This window comes from Heteronotia binoei, chromosome 7 (assembly GCF_032191835.1).
Source record: "Heteronotia binoei isolate CCM8104 ecotype False Entrance Well chromosome 7, APGP_CSIRO_Hbin_v1, whole genome shotgun sequence".
In the NCBI taxonomy this organism is placed as follows: Eukaryota; Metazoa; Chordata; class Lepidosauria; order Squamata; family Gekkonidae; genus Heteronotia; species Heteronotia binoei.
Window position 1 is genome coordinate 46481255 of NC_083229.1, and position 16115 is coordinate 46497369.

The following is a 16115-nucleotide window of genomic DNA, read 5'->3' on the forward strand; positions in this document are numbered from 1 at the left end:
ACCCATCGTCTTGCCCCGTCGGTGGACCAGGGCATTTGAGTAAGAGTTCAGAAAATGATTTTAAGACTGGACGTTTTTGTTTTAGAAAATATGAATGACAAACCCCGCCCTACCCCTCCCAAATTCGTTTTCATTGGGCTTTGAGCTTCACTTTGTAACTTTACCCCCTTTGCATATGTATATTTTCCATGTAGTCCTAATAGGGTTGCCAAGTCCAATTCAAGAAATATCTGGGGACTTTGGGGGTGGAGCCAGGAGACTTTGGGGGTGGAGCCAGGAGACTTTGGGGGTGGAGCCAAGATCAAGGCTGTGACAAGGATAATTGAACTCCAAAGGGAGTTCTGTCCATCACATTTAAAGGGACGGCACACCTTTTCAATGCCTTCCTTCCATAGGAAATAATGAAGGATAGGGGCACCTTCTTTTGAGGCTCATAGAATTGGACCCCCTGGTCCAATCTTTTTGAAACTTAGGGGGTATTTTGGGGAGAGGCACTAGATGCTATACAGAAAATTCAGTGTCTCTACCTCAAAAAACAGCCCCTCCCCGAGCCCCAGATACCCGCAGATCAATTCTCCATGATTTTTTGTAGGAATAAATCTCCCTAGGAAATAACAGAGTTCCCAGCAGACATTTCCCTCCCCTCCCCCCGCTTTCTGACGACCCTGAAGTGGGGGGAGGGCCTCCAAACCGGGGGATCCCCTGCCCCCACCTGGGGATTGGCAACCCTGTCCTAAACAGAGTTCCACCCTCTTAAATCCATTGAAGTTAATTGTCCTAGAAGGGAGTAGCTAAGGGGTGGCCAAACTGTAGCACAGGAGCCACATGTGGCTGGCTTGCAGAAGGCATTTCTCTCTTTAAATCACTTCTCCAAGCCAGCCGACAGCTTGGAGAATGCATTTAAAGTTAAAGTTGCTTTCCTTCCTTCCTTCCTTCCTTCCTTCCTTCCTTCCTTCCTTCCTTCCTTCCTTCCTTCCTTCCTTCCTTCCTTCCTTCCTTCCTTCCCTGCATCCCAACATCTGACATTCATGGTGTAGCTGCTAGGACTGTACTTATTTACCTGTATTTATTTACTTGCTCAACAGGAGATGAGCATCTTACCTAGGGAACTCTACCCACATGGCAATATATTTGTCACTCTTAATTCACGACAGGATCATTTGGGATTTTATTACACTTGACTAATGCAGCTAGCTCTCTTCATTTTATGGAAAAGGAAAGGAAAGGTCCCCTGTGCAAGCACCAGTCATTTCCGATTCTGTGGTGATGTTGCTTTCACAATGTTTTCATGGTAGACTGTACGGGGTGGTTTGCCATTGCCTTCCCCAGTCATCTACGCTTTAACACTCTGCACCACGGGGCTTTTTATTTTTATGAGGGATATTTAAAATCTTTACTTCCGAATTGTTCAGGTTCAGAGAGAACTTTCTTTATATCATTCTTCAGTCATCTAATATAAAATAATAGTTTGCATTAGAAAAATGTCTGGAAAATTCTGCTTCTCAGAATAATAAGATTTATTAATATTTATTCTTTTACAAAAGCCAATATATTGCCATTATGCCATGCTATCTTAGTTGTTCCTACTACAAAGCATAAGATAAATGCAAAAAAGAAAAAATAACCACTAGAAAATACCTTGGTAAATATTAACAACTTCAGGTGGTAAAAAGCCTGTTATTTATTTTCATTAAAAGTTTTGAAAATGCCTTTCATGTTTTGGAACAAAGAAACTATGTTTTCAGATGTAAAAACTATAATTTTAGAACTACACAGATACCAATTCTTGGTTTTTATTATTTTTTTGAAATCTGATAACAATACAAACATGTTAAAATTGGAACAGAGTGTATTCTATCATCTGTAAATTATTGACTGAAACATAATGGAAAAAAGAGATACAAAAAGTCTATTTCAAAAATCGTAATGGTGGCATTTAAAGTACGAATTTATTAAAAAAAAATTCCCATTTCAAAATTCATCCAAGTATTTAAAAAGTGAAATGGTTTCCCCATCAAAATTTCAACCCATTTCTATTAGCAGCCTTGGATAAATGCACAGTCTTCTCTGGCACAGTACAAGTGTAACATTAAGGGATTTTCCTCAATCAACAGTCTGTTTGATACATCTTTACAGGAATTTGTAGAACAGCCATGATTTTATACAATTTACTGCATTATACAAGATCTTGACTAATTATTAGCTACATATTCAGTTTGAAAGATTTCTATAATTTCAGATCACACAGCATGAAATTGTTTTAAAGTTGAAACTTATACAATGCATACACTTGTACAATAAAAGTAAATATTCATTCTATATACCATTTGAACAAATGTCTTACTATAATTAGTTATTTGAGTTTGTTTTTAAGTCACAATTCCATTATTGAAATGGTACATTTCAGTGATTTCTATGGATGCCATCATAGTACATGAATACTATAAAGAAACACAATTTTTACTATGCTCCTATATCCCTCATTTACACTGATGGAAAAATACATTTGAGTAAAATGAGAACAACTAATTGTGTGTGTGTGTGAGTGAGGGAGAGAGAGAGAGAGATCTTTAATCTTTGAAAGCAAATTATGGGTGACCCTTTTCCTCTCCAGAATTATTCATACAAATTCTGCTATAAACAAAGATTACATACATAGATTCTCTGTTTTAATACAATTTGCCCCACAATCTTTTCTTCCCTCTAGAGAATAGACTGATTTAATAACCGGTCCTGTTTCAACGCCCAGAGTTTCTGACTCAGAAACACAGATCCTGATGAACAACAGTAGATAGTATTAAACATGAGTTTTGAAGACCATGAACTTCAACGGAGCTTTTACTGGCATGGAGTTCTCACCATCCTGTTATTGAGAGGCTGAAGAGGCCGCCAGTTATCCACCAAAGGGCAGTGGGGTTCATCTGCAGTCTTGCTAGAAAGGCTACGAAGATTTTCCATCTGCAGAGAAGTAAAATGAATGTATTTTCACAGTCAAGTCCATAGCCTAACTAAAACTGGTAATGAGATCACTGGATGCTAAGCAATCACAAGTGACAAATCTCCTCAGAAAAATGTTATAGTCATTGCGTAGATATACTGCAACCCTTTTGTGGTTCTTTCTTACAATCATACACTACTGAGTTTGTTTGCTAATATTCTTCTCATCCACACAGAAATTGTTGTTGATTCACTCACGACTCTCCCACAGAGGCATAATTTCTGAGAGACATAGGTGGCTGCCCCAGGACGGTACAAGATAGGAGGCTACTTCTTAAACTCCAAAAATTATGTTACAGGAATAAATTCCATTGAACCTGTTGAGGCTCGTCTCAGAAGTGGGCTGAAAATATTAACAGGATCACATAGCAATAATTGATTCTGTATCCACATTGAATTCATTTGTCAGTCTATGAATTGTAGTACTTTCAATTCTTTGCACTTTTTGCTATCGACTCACAGCTGACTTATGATAATGTTGTAGGGTTCTTAAGGCAAGAGACATTCAGAGATGGTTTCCCATTGCCTGCCTCTGCATAGTAACTCTGGACTTCTATGGTAGTCTCCCATCCAAGTACTAACCAGGACTGACTCTGCTTAGCTTCTGAGATCTGACTATCCAGGTCAGGATATTACTTGCAGAGCAAATATTAAATATTACCTAGGCATTTTCACCACAGTCAGTATCTTTTAAAAATATCAGGTAATATTTTGCTAGAAAACATTTTAGATAAAAATTAAGCTGTGATTAACATTTTGTAAATGAGGGTCTTTTTTGAGGGATTTCTCAAATTGTCCCTCCAAACATTATCTGATATTAACTCCTGTGATAATCTAGAAATGAGTATTGACTGTGAGGCAGGCAAGACGCAATGCTCTGCTGAAACTCAATTATGACCTGCAATCTTTTATAATGCAGGCAGGTCAGGTTAAACCAAAGGGCTGAGGGGGGGCTCACTCTAGATCATGGGAAAACATAAGCCCTATAAACCACTACTGGACTGGATCCCAATAAAGCCCAAGGCAGAACCATGTTCTTTATCCCCTGTTCTTATTTTCTTCATCTACTGCCTGCTGGCAAAGGCTGCCGCTCAAGCCACTTATTCAGTTCCTCTATTAACAGAGATCTTTGACATGTATTAAGAAAATTGCATTTATTTCACTGGTCAGATATGAAAATACAGAACTGAACTGAAACCTGGCAAATTCTTCAGTTCTTGTTTGTAATTGTTTCTTTTTCTATAAAAAATAGCCCAAATTTAATCAACATTGGATCTTGGATGAAAATTCTGATGAAGAGCGTAAGATTGTCAACAAAATGTATAGTTTATTTGATATAGATACATAAGGAAACCAAGATGGTTGTGTTAATTTCTAGTATTTACCTGATCCTCACTGGCGATGATAGGTTCTTTCAGAATAATCCAGGTAACACACTCTTCACAAGAAGGTGTGGTGAAAGAGCCCTGGTAGGTCCAATAGCTCCGGTTTGTAGGGAAAAGAATTGATGGATCAAAATTTTGAAAAGGAGCCTCTTTTCCCTTAAGCAAATAAAAGAAAAAATATAATTGTAACAGACTGTTGAAGGAAGAAGTTGAGCACAATCAATGCCACCATCAAGCCTGGAAGCTGTTTTAAATCAGAGCATTCTCTCTCTCTCTCTCTCTCTCTCTCTCTCTCTCTCTCTCTCTCTCTCTTTCACACACACACACACACACATTTTGTGGCAATGGGTGTACAAAACAAATCACTGGGGGGGCACAGACATAGGAGATGGTATCAGCAGCAACATATCACTTCCTGGGGAGGCTTGGAAGTGATGTCACATCTCTCTAGTAAACAGGAAAACTCTATAGAAGAGATTGAATTTATATCCTGCCCTTCACTACCCGAAGGAGTCTCAAAGTGGCTTTCAATCTCCTTTCCCTTCCCTCCCCACAACACATATCCTGTGAGGTAGGTGGAGCTGAGAGACCTCTAAAAGAAACTACTCTTGAGAGGAACAGCTCTGTGAGGACTTGTGGCTGACTCAAGGTCACATCAGCAGGTGCATGCGGAGGAGTGGGAAATCAAACCTGGTTCTCCTAGATAACAATCCATACACTTAACCACTTCACCAAACTGGCACTCAAGGACAGGTCATCACCTTCTGGACAGAGTTTCTGTGTTCTGAACATGTCTAGCAGGTCACCCAATTTCACTTTAATTATGGTCCTGAGGGGTATTTCACATTGATCTGAGTCTTTAGATTCAACTGAATTAGACAAAAAAATAATGATTTGTCAGATAGCCCAGCCTCATCAGAGCTCATGAAGCTAAGCAGGGTCAGATTTAATCAGTACTTGGATGGAAGAGTACCAAGGAAATCCAGGGTTGCTACGCAAAGGCAGGCAATGGCTAACCACCTCTGAACATCTCTTGCTTTGAAAACCCTAAAGGGTTGCCATAAATCAACTGTGACTTGATGGGGAGGGGAACAGATGTTAGCCCTAAAATATGGGAGGATTAAAGAAAATACCTTTAAAGACTTCGCCAACTTTTTTTTTTTTTAGAAATTTGGGCAGAGCTATAAAAACTCCTGGGGATTGAGGACTTCCGGGGTTGGAAACTGCCGAGCTGAACTGCTTCTCAGAAGGGGAGCAGGCTGGAACTTTTGTTTGGGGTAGTGGAAGGCACTTCAATGCCGACTGCCTACTTTTCTCAGTCAGAGATCAGTCCAAGATATGCACAGGAAACTTTGAGGAGATTCACCTTGGCTAAAAGGGAGTCCCGGGGGGGGGGGGCTCCTTTGAGGGGTGTCCGGAGACAAGTTGCATTTTCATCATCTGCAGAAGTTTCCAGAGTCATTTATTTGACATAAGCTCGACAGGATCCTAATCTTCTTTGATATTGCTAAACATCTAAAGCTTTACAAGACCGGTGTTGATCTGGATAACTACAGAAAAGGTACAGATTGCTATCTTTCATTCCGGGACTAATTAAAGTTAAACAAAATAAAGGTGGGAAGGTAGAAAATTGAAATCTAGAAAGCTTGGAATAAGAAGGGGAGAAGGGGTGAAATTTGGACTTTGTAAATTTAAAGGACAGTGCTAAAAAGTGGAAAGGAATTTATTGTTTGGTCTACTTGCGGTTTTGGAGAAAAAGCCCCATGATCATAGACTTGCAGCTCCCACAGTTAACACAGGAAATACATCAAGTATCATGAGATCTCTTTACCAGCGAAAATGGGATTTGGTGGCAAGAAAAGCAGGAAGCATTGGATAGAAAAGGGAAATCATTGAAGGAGCCAGCCTACTCTAGGACTATAATATCATAGAAAAACATCAGCGGCCATTGCAAGGAGGCTAAAATTTAAATAAAACTTTTACAGTGTTGATGAAGTGACATATGATCAAGTTTTGATAATGGGGGACTTTAATGGAACAATTAAGAACACACTGGATAGATCTGGGGGCGGGGAATAATAAGGAAGGAAAATTGCCAGTCTTTTTTTGAATTGGTCAAACAAGAAAACTTGGAGGATATATGAAGAAAATTTAACCCCGAAGTGTGGGACTATACCTTTTTTTCAGCAAGACATAAAACTTTTTCCAGAATTGACATGTTGTGGGGCACTAAAGATTTAGGCCTTATAACAAAGGAAATAGAGATTGTACCTAAAATAGGGGCTGATCATAACCCAATAATGTGGATTACAAAATTGTCTAAAAAGTCGAGAAGATGGAGATTAAATGAAGATTTACTATAGAATAAAGAAATAGTGACATCTCTAAAAAATGAAACTAAAGCTTTCTTCCAAATAAATGATAAAGAAGATATAGAATTTCAGAAGGTGTGGGATGCTTATAAAGCAGTAATGAGAGGAATATTGATTACATTGAATAATAAAGACAAGAGGGCAAAAGAAAAACAGATGCTGGGCATTCAAAATGAAATAAAGAAAAAAAAGGGAAACTGAGAAAAAGGCCAGGGAAAAAGAAAATTATGAGGGAGATTACAATATTACAAACACAAATGAGACATTTGTTAAATAAAGAATTGGAATGGAATCTGAAAAGATTGCAGCAGAAATCTTTCGAGGGAGCAAATAAACCTGGAAAATTTTGGCCTGGCAACTGAAGAAAAAGAGAGAAAGCAAAATTATTAATAAAATTGTGGTGGATGGAAGAGAGGTGGTAGATCAAGAAGGAATAAAAAGAGAATTATTTAAGTATTATGCCAAATTATTTAAGGGTGTTAAAATAAAGAAAGAAAAGATGGAAGAGTATTTACAAAATATTAAAATAGCACCCTTAACAGAAAATATGGGAAAAGTTTTGAATGATCCAATTGAAAAAATAGAAATTGAAGCAGTGATTAATGCAATGAAAAATGGAAAAGCACCTGGGCCAGATGGATATACAGCTAAATTTTTAAAACCTTCAAAGAGGAGTTAATACCGAGACTTCAGAAATTGATAAACATGATAAGAATAAAAGGGGAAATACCAAATACATGGAAGGAAGCTCTTATTTCGTTGATTCCAAAAGAAGGCAGAGATGTCATGAATGTAAAAAATTATAGACCAATTTCACTATTAAATAATGACTATAAAATATATACAAGAATATTGGCAGAATGGCTTAAACAACATCTGACAAATTTTATAAAGGAAGATCAAGCGAGGTTTCTCCCCAAAAGGCAAATAAGAGACAATATTAGAACTGTTGTAAATATTGTAGAATATTATGAAAGACATCCAGAAAAGGAAGTAGCATTATTCTTTGCGGATGCAGAGAAAGCATTTGATAATTTAAATTGGGACTTTATGTTTGCAGTAATGGAGAAAATGGAGCTGGGGGAAAACTTTATAAGGATGATAAAAGCAATATATACTGAACAATGTGCAAGGTTATGTATAAATGCAGATCTTACAGAAGATATGATAATTAGCAAACGTACAAGACAAGGTTGTCCGCTTTCCCCACTGTTGTTTATAATGACTCTTGAAATCTTACTGATACAAATCCAAGAAGACAAAGAAATAGAAGGATGAAAAGTAAAAGGATTTATTTACAAATACAGAGCATTTGCAGATATTATAATGTTTATAAATGAAAATCCCATACAAGTCACACCTTTGTTGTTAGCTAAAATACAAGAATATGGAGAACTGGCAGGACTTTATATTAATAAAGAAAAATCAAAACTTCTGTGTAAAAATATGCAAGTAAATTAAGAAAAGGAATTGCAGAAGCTAACAGGTTGTGAAGTTACCTCTAAGGTAAAATATTTGAGTGTGGCGATAACAATGAAGAATATTGATTTGTTTAAAAACAATTATGAGAAGCTATGGCGTAAAATGGATGAAGATATGATAAAATGGAATAAACTTAGTTTGTTATTGCTGGGTAGAATAGCTGCAATTAAAATGAAAATTCTACCAAGAATAATGTATTTGTTTCAAAATATCCCGATTGTGAAAGACAGTAAACAATTTAATAGATGGCAAAGAAAAATTTCAGAGTTTATGTGGGCTAGGGAGAAACCAAGGATTAAAATGAAAATTTTAACAGATACAAAAGAGAGAGGTGGATTCCAATTACCAGACTTAAAATTATATCATGAAGCAGTTTTTTTAGTGTGGATAAAAGAATGGATGATGCTGTTAAACAAAAAACTCTTAGCGTTGGAAGGTCATGGAAATAAATTTGGTTGGCACGCTTATATGTATTATGGGGGGGGGAAAGATGGATGGTTTTATCTCTCACCATTATATAAGAAATAATTTGCTAAATACATGGATGAAATATAAGAAATATGGAGATGAGAGAAAACCATTATGGATAGTGCCAGCAGAAGTAATAAAAATAACAGGTGAGATGGGTGAAGAAAAGTGGTTGTCATATAATCAACTATTAAGAATACAAAGTGGCAAAATAGAATTGAAAACTGCTGAAGATCTGAATAATAAATATGATTGGTTCCAAATACAACAAATAAAGAGCTTGGTGGATAATGATATTAAAACTGAAGAAATAAGAAAAGAGCAAACAGAAATGGAAGAGTTCTGCTTGGAGACAACGAAAAATTAATTTCAAAATTATATAAATTACTTTTAAAATGGTCTACGGAAGATGAAGTAGTGAAATCTCAAATGATTAAATGGGCAATTAATGTAAATAAAGAAATACAGATGAAAATTTGGGAATATTTGTGGAAGAACTCTATAGAGCTTTCAATGTGTCATAGTATTAAAGAGAACTGTTTTAAAATGACGTATAGATGGTATATGACTCCTAAAAAGTTGGCAAAGATGAACAATAAGATGCCAGACAGATGTTGGAAATGTAAAAAACACGAAGGTTCTTTCTACCATATGTGGTGGACTTGTGAAAGAGCAAAAAAGTATTGGCAGATGATACAAGAAATCTCTAGGATCTTGGAATATGAATTTAAGAAAGTTGCAGAGACTTTTCTGTTGGGATTACAAATTGAAAAATTTCCAAAAGAAGATAGAACTATAATTTGGTACTTGCTTTCAGCTGCTAGGACATTATATGCACAGTTGTGGAAGCAAGAAAAAATACCAGAGAAATGGAATTGGATTGTAAAAGTTATGACATGAAGTGAAATGGACATATTAACAAGAATTTTAAGAGACTATGACTTAGAAGTTTTTAAGATGGAGTGGAAAAAGTTCAGAAGATATGTAGAAGAAGAGTGGAAAATAAAAGGACATTGGACAATTTTTGATAATGATTAAGTCTTAGAAGGAAGAAGGATGTAAACTTTTGATCTTATTAGCTAAGGGTACCTTTTAATATTAGTATTATAAGTAATAACACCGGCCAAGTAACGGGGGGAGGGGTGGTTAGAAAGTAATATATGGGATAGATAAAAAGAAGTTATTAATGATGCAGGAATAAGATATTGTTAACATATGTTACTAAATAAAATTGTTTTAACTCAAAAAAAACTTCTGGGGATTTTGGTTAAATGAAATGCTTTTTAAGACAACATTTACCATGGCTTCAACATTTTTTTCAGTATGGCTTCAGCATTTGTTGAACCAAATCTAACCTCAGATGAGCCTTATTTTCATTGGCCTTCACAATCCATTCTCCACTCTTCAGAAAGAAAAAGAGGATACGGGGACCTGTCAACTGTTCTTCTACAGAGATCTGATCTACTAAGTGTCCTTGAGTATCTTCTCACCAGTCCAGAGGTTTTACTTACCATCTTGCCTGCTAGGGAAATTAAAATGCCATTCATGATCTTGGTGTGTAATGGGAGCATATTATTCATCTCATCATTGAGAAATATAAAATCCTCCTAGTTACCTTTGTCTTAATAGCATTAATTTCTTCAAGAATTCTCTTCATTTCTGGCTTGGGAGTCTTCCCTACCTGTAATGTGGAAATTACAAAATGAATAGCTGTTGAAGCTGATTTTTCTCAAAGTTATAAAGGATACCAACATACAAGTTGCTCTTCAGTCATCCCATCTGTCAGTTTAATTAGTGAACTCTGAGAACATCTATTGATAAAACAACAAAAAGTCAGTTGGCTTAAAAATTAATGAAAACTATCTAGGTTTGCTTGATGGTTCATTTCACTTGATTTGCTGTCATTTAATGGTATTCCAGTTAATGTGAATACATAACTACTACTATATTCTGTGTATGTACTAGAGTTTCAGAGGCCTTTGAACCTCCGAGGGGTAGAGCTGGTAAAAGACAAGATCATGGGGAAACATCACTTTTGGCCAAACTAGACATGATGTTTCTCACATATTCTGCTTAGGGACTGGCAGCCACACTCCAGCTACCAGTCCCCAGTGGCTGCTACCCATAAATGGACTACAAGGGCCCAATTCTGATCGGGACCATAAAGTGTCTGTGTATAGGAGGGGTGAACAACAGTATACCACAAACTAGGCCAGCTCATTCTGCCATTAAACTACTTACGTTCTGTTTTTCATACTCCTGCCATCTGAATGGGCTAAAGAAAACAACTCAATGTGTTTATTTATACTCTGCCTTTCAGCTCAGTGGAGACCCAGAGTGACTCACATCATTCTTCTCGCCTACATTTTATCCTCAGAGCAGCCCTGTGATGTTAATTAGGCTTGAGTGTGTGTGAATGGCCCAAGGTCACTAAGCCAGCTTCCATGGCAGTGATGAAGCTATGTCACCCAGATCATAGCCTAGCACAATAACCACCACACAACACTACACTGAATTGAACTTGAATGCTCATGCTGTTCAGTAGAAGGAAAGTAATCTAATAGAATATAATAGAGGACAGATTTGTGACATGACTAAGAGAGGCAGGTTACAACCACTAAACCATATTAAAACTAGTTATTTTCTTGGAGCAGGCTGTATACCAGGAGCAGACTGTATGAGCTGCAAATTCCTGGATGTTCTCCTTCCACTGAATAATCAAACATTTGCATTAAGTCTAACATTCATGTTGTGTGTGTGTGTGTGTGTGTGTGTGTGTGATGCCAGTGTAAGAAATTTCTTATGTCTGTAATAGCCATATATCCCACCAATTTCAGTGGACTTTACTAAAGATTGATGTAAAACAGATTAGTAAACTATACATCCTCCAGAAGGAAATGCAGGACAAGCTAGTTAAAGACGTAATGGTCAAATGGGCTAGGAATATAGGCCATACAATCCATTTGGCACAGTGGTCTCAGATATGGCAAACAAATATAAAAATTACTAAGTCAACATCTTTTAAAGAGAATATCTACAAAATGATATATAGATGGTATGTGACCCCAGCAAAGTTGGCAAAAATGTTCCCAGGGCTGTCTAATAAATGCTGGAAGTGTGAGAATAATTTGGGAATGTTCTTCCGTGTGTGGTGGTCTTGTAAGAGAGTCAAGGAATATTGGACGAAAATTCATGAAATACTCCAAAAAATGCTAAAAACTGTTATTCCTTTTAAGTCAGAGCTCTTTCTTCTAAATTTAATGCCGGAAAAAACAGGGAAAGCTGAGAAGCATTTGATAGTTCATGTTAACAAAGCAGCGAGGATTCTGTTAGTGCAGTTTTGGAAAAGAAATGAAATGCCAACAATGGATGACTTAATTGTAAAATTAATAGATACAGCTGAAATGGATAAGTTTTCTAATTCGTTAAGAGCAAAACCTAAGAAATTTGTTGATGTAAATTGGAAACTATTTTATGAGTGGTTAACGAAGAGGTGAAATGTTAAAAAATGAGAGAGATAAATCAATGCCGCCAGAATCAGGGTAGATGATGTTAATGCTAATTGAGAGGTAGCAATTTATTCTTGATGATGAGGTATTTTATCTAAGGATACGGGTTGTAGGTGATAAGTTTACAGCGGATTTTACCGTATCCTCTATCTCCATTTTTGTTAATGTTGTAGTGTACATTTGTCTTTGTTTGTATTGTCGGTTATTGTTTGTCATTTGTTACCACAGAATAAAAACTAAAAATATTAGCTATATACAACTGAGTATAGCCCAACTACATTTTGAGGAAAGAACTAACATTAAACACACCTCAAAACTCCATAAAAGTTCATATAATAATTAAATTTTTAAAAGAGGGGGAATGTTCACCAAAGTTCAGAATATGTAAGCCTTTAAACTAAACAGGAATGTTAAGCATGTGCTCAAATCTATCAGTCAAATGTATGCAGCTTAGAAACATCTAGCTTTGGATTGCGCCACATATTCTTAAAAGCAGATCAAAACCACTAGTCACCCCTCAAAGGTTCAAAAAAGCTTTTACAGCTCCTACTTAAAGGTTGGCAAGGATGGGATCAGAAGTAAGTTGCAGTGTGTTGGATTGGGTCTTTTATTTTAAAGTCTGCTGCAGAAATTGATCTTCCTGCTATCTAGGTTAACAGCTAGCTCATGGAGTGGGGCTGTGGCTTGGTGGCACCACATCTGCTTTGTATGCGGACAGTCCCAGCAGCTCTAGTTAAAAGGATGTAGGAACAAGTGATATGAAACAGCAGTTCCCAATTTTTTTGGCATGGTGACCCTCAAGTTCAAATTTACTTGGTATGGTAACCCATCCAGCACTGGCCCAATGTTTTTGGTGCCCTAGGTAATCTATGACCTTGGCAACCATCTAGTTCAGCAATCTGCTTTCTACAGTGACTAATAGGGGTGTGCATTCAGCTATACCCAAACCAAAAATATACCAATACTTTATTGGTATTTTTAACGCATATTTGGCATCCCCAATATATCTGGGATTTTTCAGTATCTCCTATAAAAATGGTCCTGAATAATCCTGGAAATATTCAGGATGAACTGGAAATATCAGGATTTGCAGGCTCCCAGGGATGTTCCCCCCTCCAAAAAAAAACTCACCTCCCCCCAATTTCCCTTTGTTTCTGTGTTTCTTGAGCTTGCAGGCTTCTTCAGTGTGTTTGTCAGTTACAAGACTTTTTTTTTCTTTGCCAGAATTTCTTTGTGTCCCATTTATGTTCTTTTCAGTATTGCTCAGTGCTTGCAAAATGCCTCCCTCCTTGCTTGAATTTGTTCTCCTGTGATTCTCTGGTTTGACATTAATCCTGTTGACCTTACACTGCTACACTGACCAGGGATCTGCTGGACTTCTTCATATTGCCATTGGTTCTACTGGGCTTGCAAAAGTGACCCCCCACACGTATTTCCACTGCAGAAATTCTCTGATTTGACTTTGGTTCTGTTGGACTTGCACATCACAGTGGCATAAGGTACTGCTGGGCTTTTGCAAATCGCCATTGGTTCTCTTGGGCTTGCCAAGTGCCACCATCTTGAGTTTCCACAGCAGAGATTCTCTCCAAGCAGTTGGCATTCCAACATAACACAGGCTTTGCATATGGAGATTTTGTTTCAGCCTTTGACCACCCTCCATTACTCTCTCCACCCCCCTCCCACCCGATTCTAAGAAACTTGTTTTTAGGCACCTCAGGACAAGTTTTATTTGATCAACATGTACATGCAGTGAAGAAAAAATACCAACTAATGTATGACATGGAAAATACTATTTTCATGGTTTCCAAAATGCAAAGAGAGCAATGGAAAGAGAGGGACAGCCATTAGGCAGAGCTGGGATGTGACCCACTTTCAGAGGCTCCACTTTTGGGTCTCAACCCACAGGCTTGGAAACACTGATGGGAAAGATCTCCACCTGAGACCTGGAGAGCCTCTGCAAGTCCAACTGTACTGACTGAAAGATTAATGACTCAGTTGAAAGCAACTTCATGTGCTACTTGCAGAGATCAGCTCATTACTCTTCTAAAGAACTGAATGATTTTTTTAAAAAATGTATGTGCTCACCTTTCTCCTGAGCATCCCAGGACTCAAGGTAGTTTATGTTTAAAATATCTCTTTAATATTATTGCTATGTGTATAGTTAAAAATCAGCCTTCAGTGATGAAGACTAATTGTTTCATTCACATGATTGTGGATCAAAGTAGAAAGAAGCAAGGTGGATTTTAACTATTCATAAGAACTAAGAGAAGCCATGTTGGATCAGGCAAATGGCCCATCCAGTCCAACACTCTGTGTCACACAGTGACCAAAAACACACATATATACACACTGTGGCTAATAGCCACTGATGGACCTCTGCTCCATATTTTTATTTAACCCCCTCTTGATGCTGGCTATGCTTGTAGCTGCTACCACCTCCTGTAGCAGTGTTAATGTTAATCACCCTTTGGGTGAAGAAGTACCTCCTTTTATCCATTCTAACCCGATTGCTCAGCAATTTCATTGAATGCCCACGAATTCTTGTATTGTGAGAAAGGGAGAAAAGTACTTCTTTCTCTACCTTCTCCATCCCATGCATAATCTTGTAAACCTCTATCATGTCACCCCGCAGTCGACGTTTCTCCAAGCTAAAGCTCTATTCCTTGGTAATAGGAGTGGCGTTTCGGTAGGATGTGAATCAAAAACTCTAATTACTTTGACAGATCTGTGTTGGTAGTGTGTGTTTTGTTTTACTACACTGTAGATACAAGATAATCACATTTTTATTACCTTTCTCTAATACTTTATGATAATACAACATAATGTAGTACTGGATGTAATGGCAGATCTGAATGGAAATACAGCTAAGTATAATAATATATGGAAGAAAGAATAGTTTAGAGCTTACTTGTATAAGAATGGCCAAAATCGCCACACCATCAGGTTTTCTCACTGCATCTGCATAATTACTGTACTTTGAATACCAATGCACAACATGAATCTGGAAACAAAGGAAAATATTATAAATGCCATCATGCATTAATATGGCAGGAAAACATAATCTTGACAGTGGCTTTCAAATAAATGCATAGGACTATTTTTGTTCCCATACCCATTCCCCCAAAGTGATTTTTGCAGTCATTGGTGTAATCCAGGTGGAATATTGCTTCATGACGAACTCAGAAGAGTTTTGTTGTTTGCTTCATACCTTATGCTGGAAAAGCAGATTAATTAGCTGGCAAAAAGTGCCTTTTGCCAGTTTCATAAGGCATAGAAGTGGTAGTCTTTTTAAAATTCAGCCCATCTAGTCATGCTAACCCACGCTCCAATATCCTCTAGACGACTACTGAAATATGGGGCTGCCTTTGAAGGCAACACAAAAGTTACAATTGGTTCAGAGTGCAGCAGCTATATTATTGACAGGGGTTAAATGTTTTGAACATGTAACTATAGCCCTACTCACACAGTAACAGTGAACAGACATACATACTACCTGTATTTGCATACATCTGCTTGTAAGAAGGAGGCAACCCATATTTACTTCATGAATGAAACAGGTGACCAGCATCTGGATAAATGAGGAGTTTGCACCACACATTTACCTGTGCATGTGCTGACTGTAACATGATAATTACTCAACACACATACAAAGGACTATGAAGGATATGCAACACAAATTGTATGTGCATTCTCTGTAGCTTGTGAACACATCTTTTGAGTTTAAGATTATTATAGATCTCTTTGCCTTCTTATTCTACTTTCCCTGGTCATTCCCTTGCTTTGGGGGTAATTCACCAAGTCGACCAGCTGATCTGTAGTGGAGAGATGGAGCCTGGCAGCAGGGGAATCCTGCCCACATGAAGGGGGTGGCTGGCATCCCTAGCTTCTACATACTATGACTC

General features: G+C 37.4%; 1 protein-coding gene across 1 annotated transcript in view; it reads right to left on the bottom strand.

The window, feature by feature from the left end:
* Positions 1–1502: 1502 nt before the first annotated feature.
* The window catches only part of LOC132574713 (carbonic anhydrase 3-like), a 37253-nt gene continuing 22640 nt past the window's right edge, over positions 1503–16115 (bottom strand). The window contains exons 4-7 of the mRNA XM_060242948.1: positions 15122–15214; positions 10320–10385; positions 4383–4538; positions 1503–2958 (exon numbers count right to left, since the gene is read on the bottom strand). Coding sequence (XP_060098931.1) covers positions 2839–2958; positions 4383–4538; positions 10320–10385; positions 15122–15214 — 435 coding nt within the window. The 3' untranslated portion in view covers positions 1503–2838. The remainder of the gene's footprint in view (positions 2959–4382; positions 4539–10319; positions 10386–15121; positions 15215–16115) is intronic.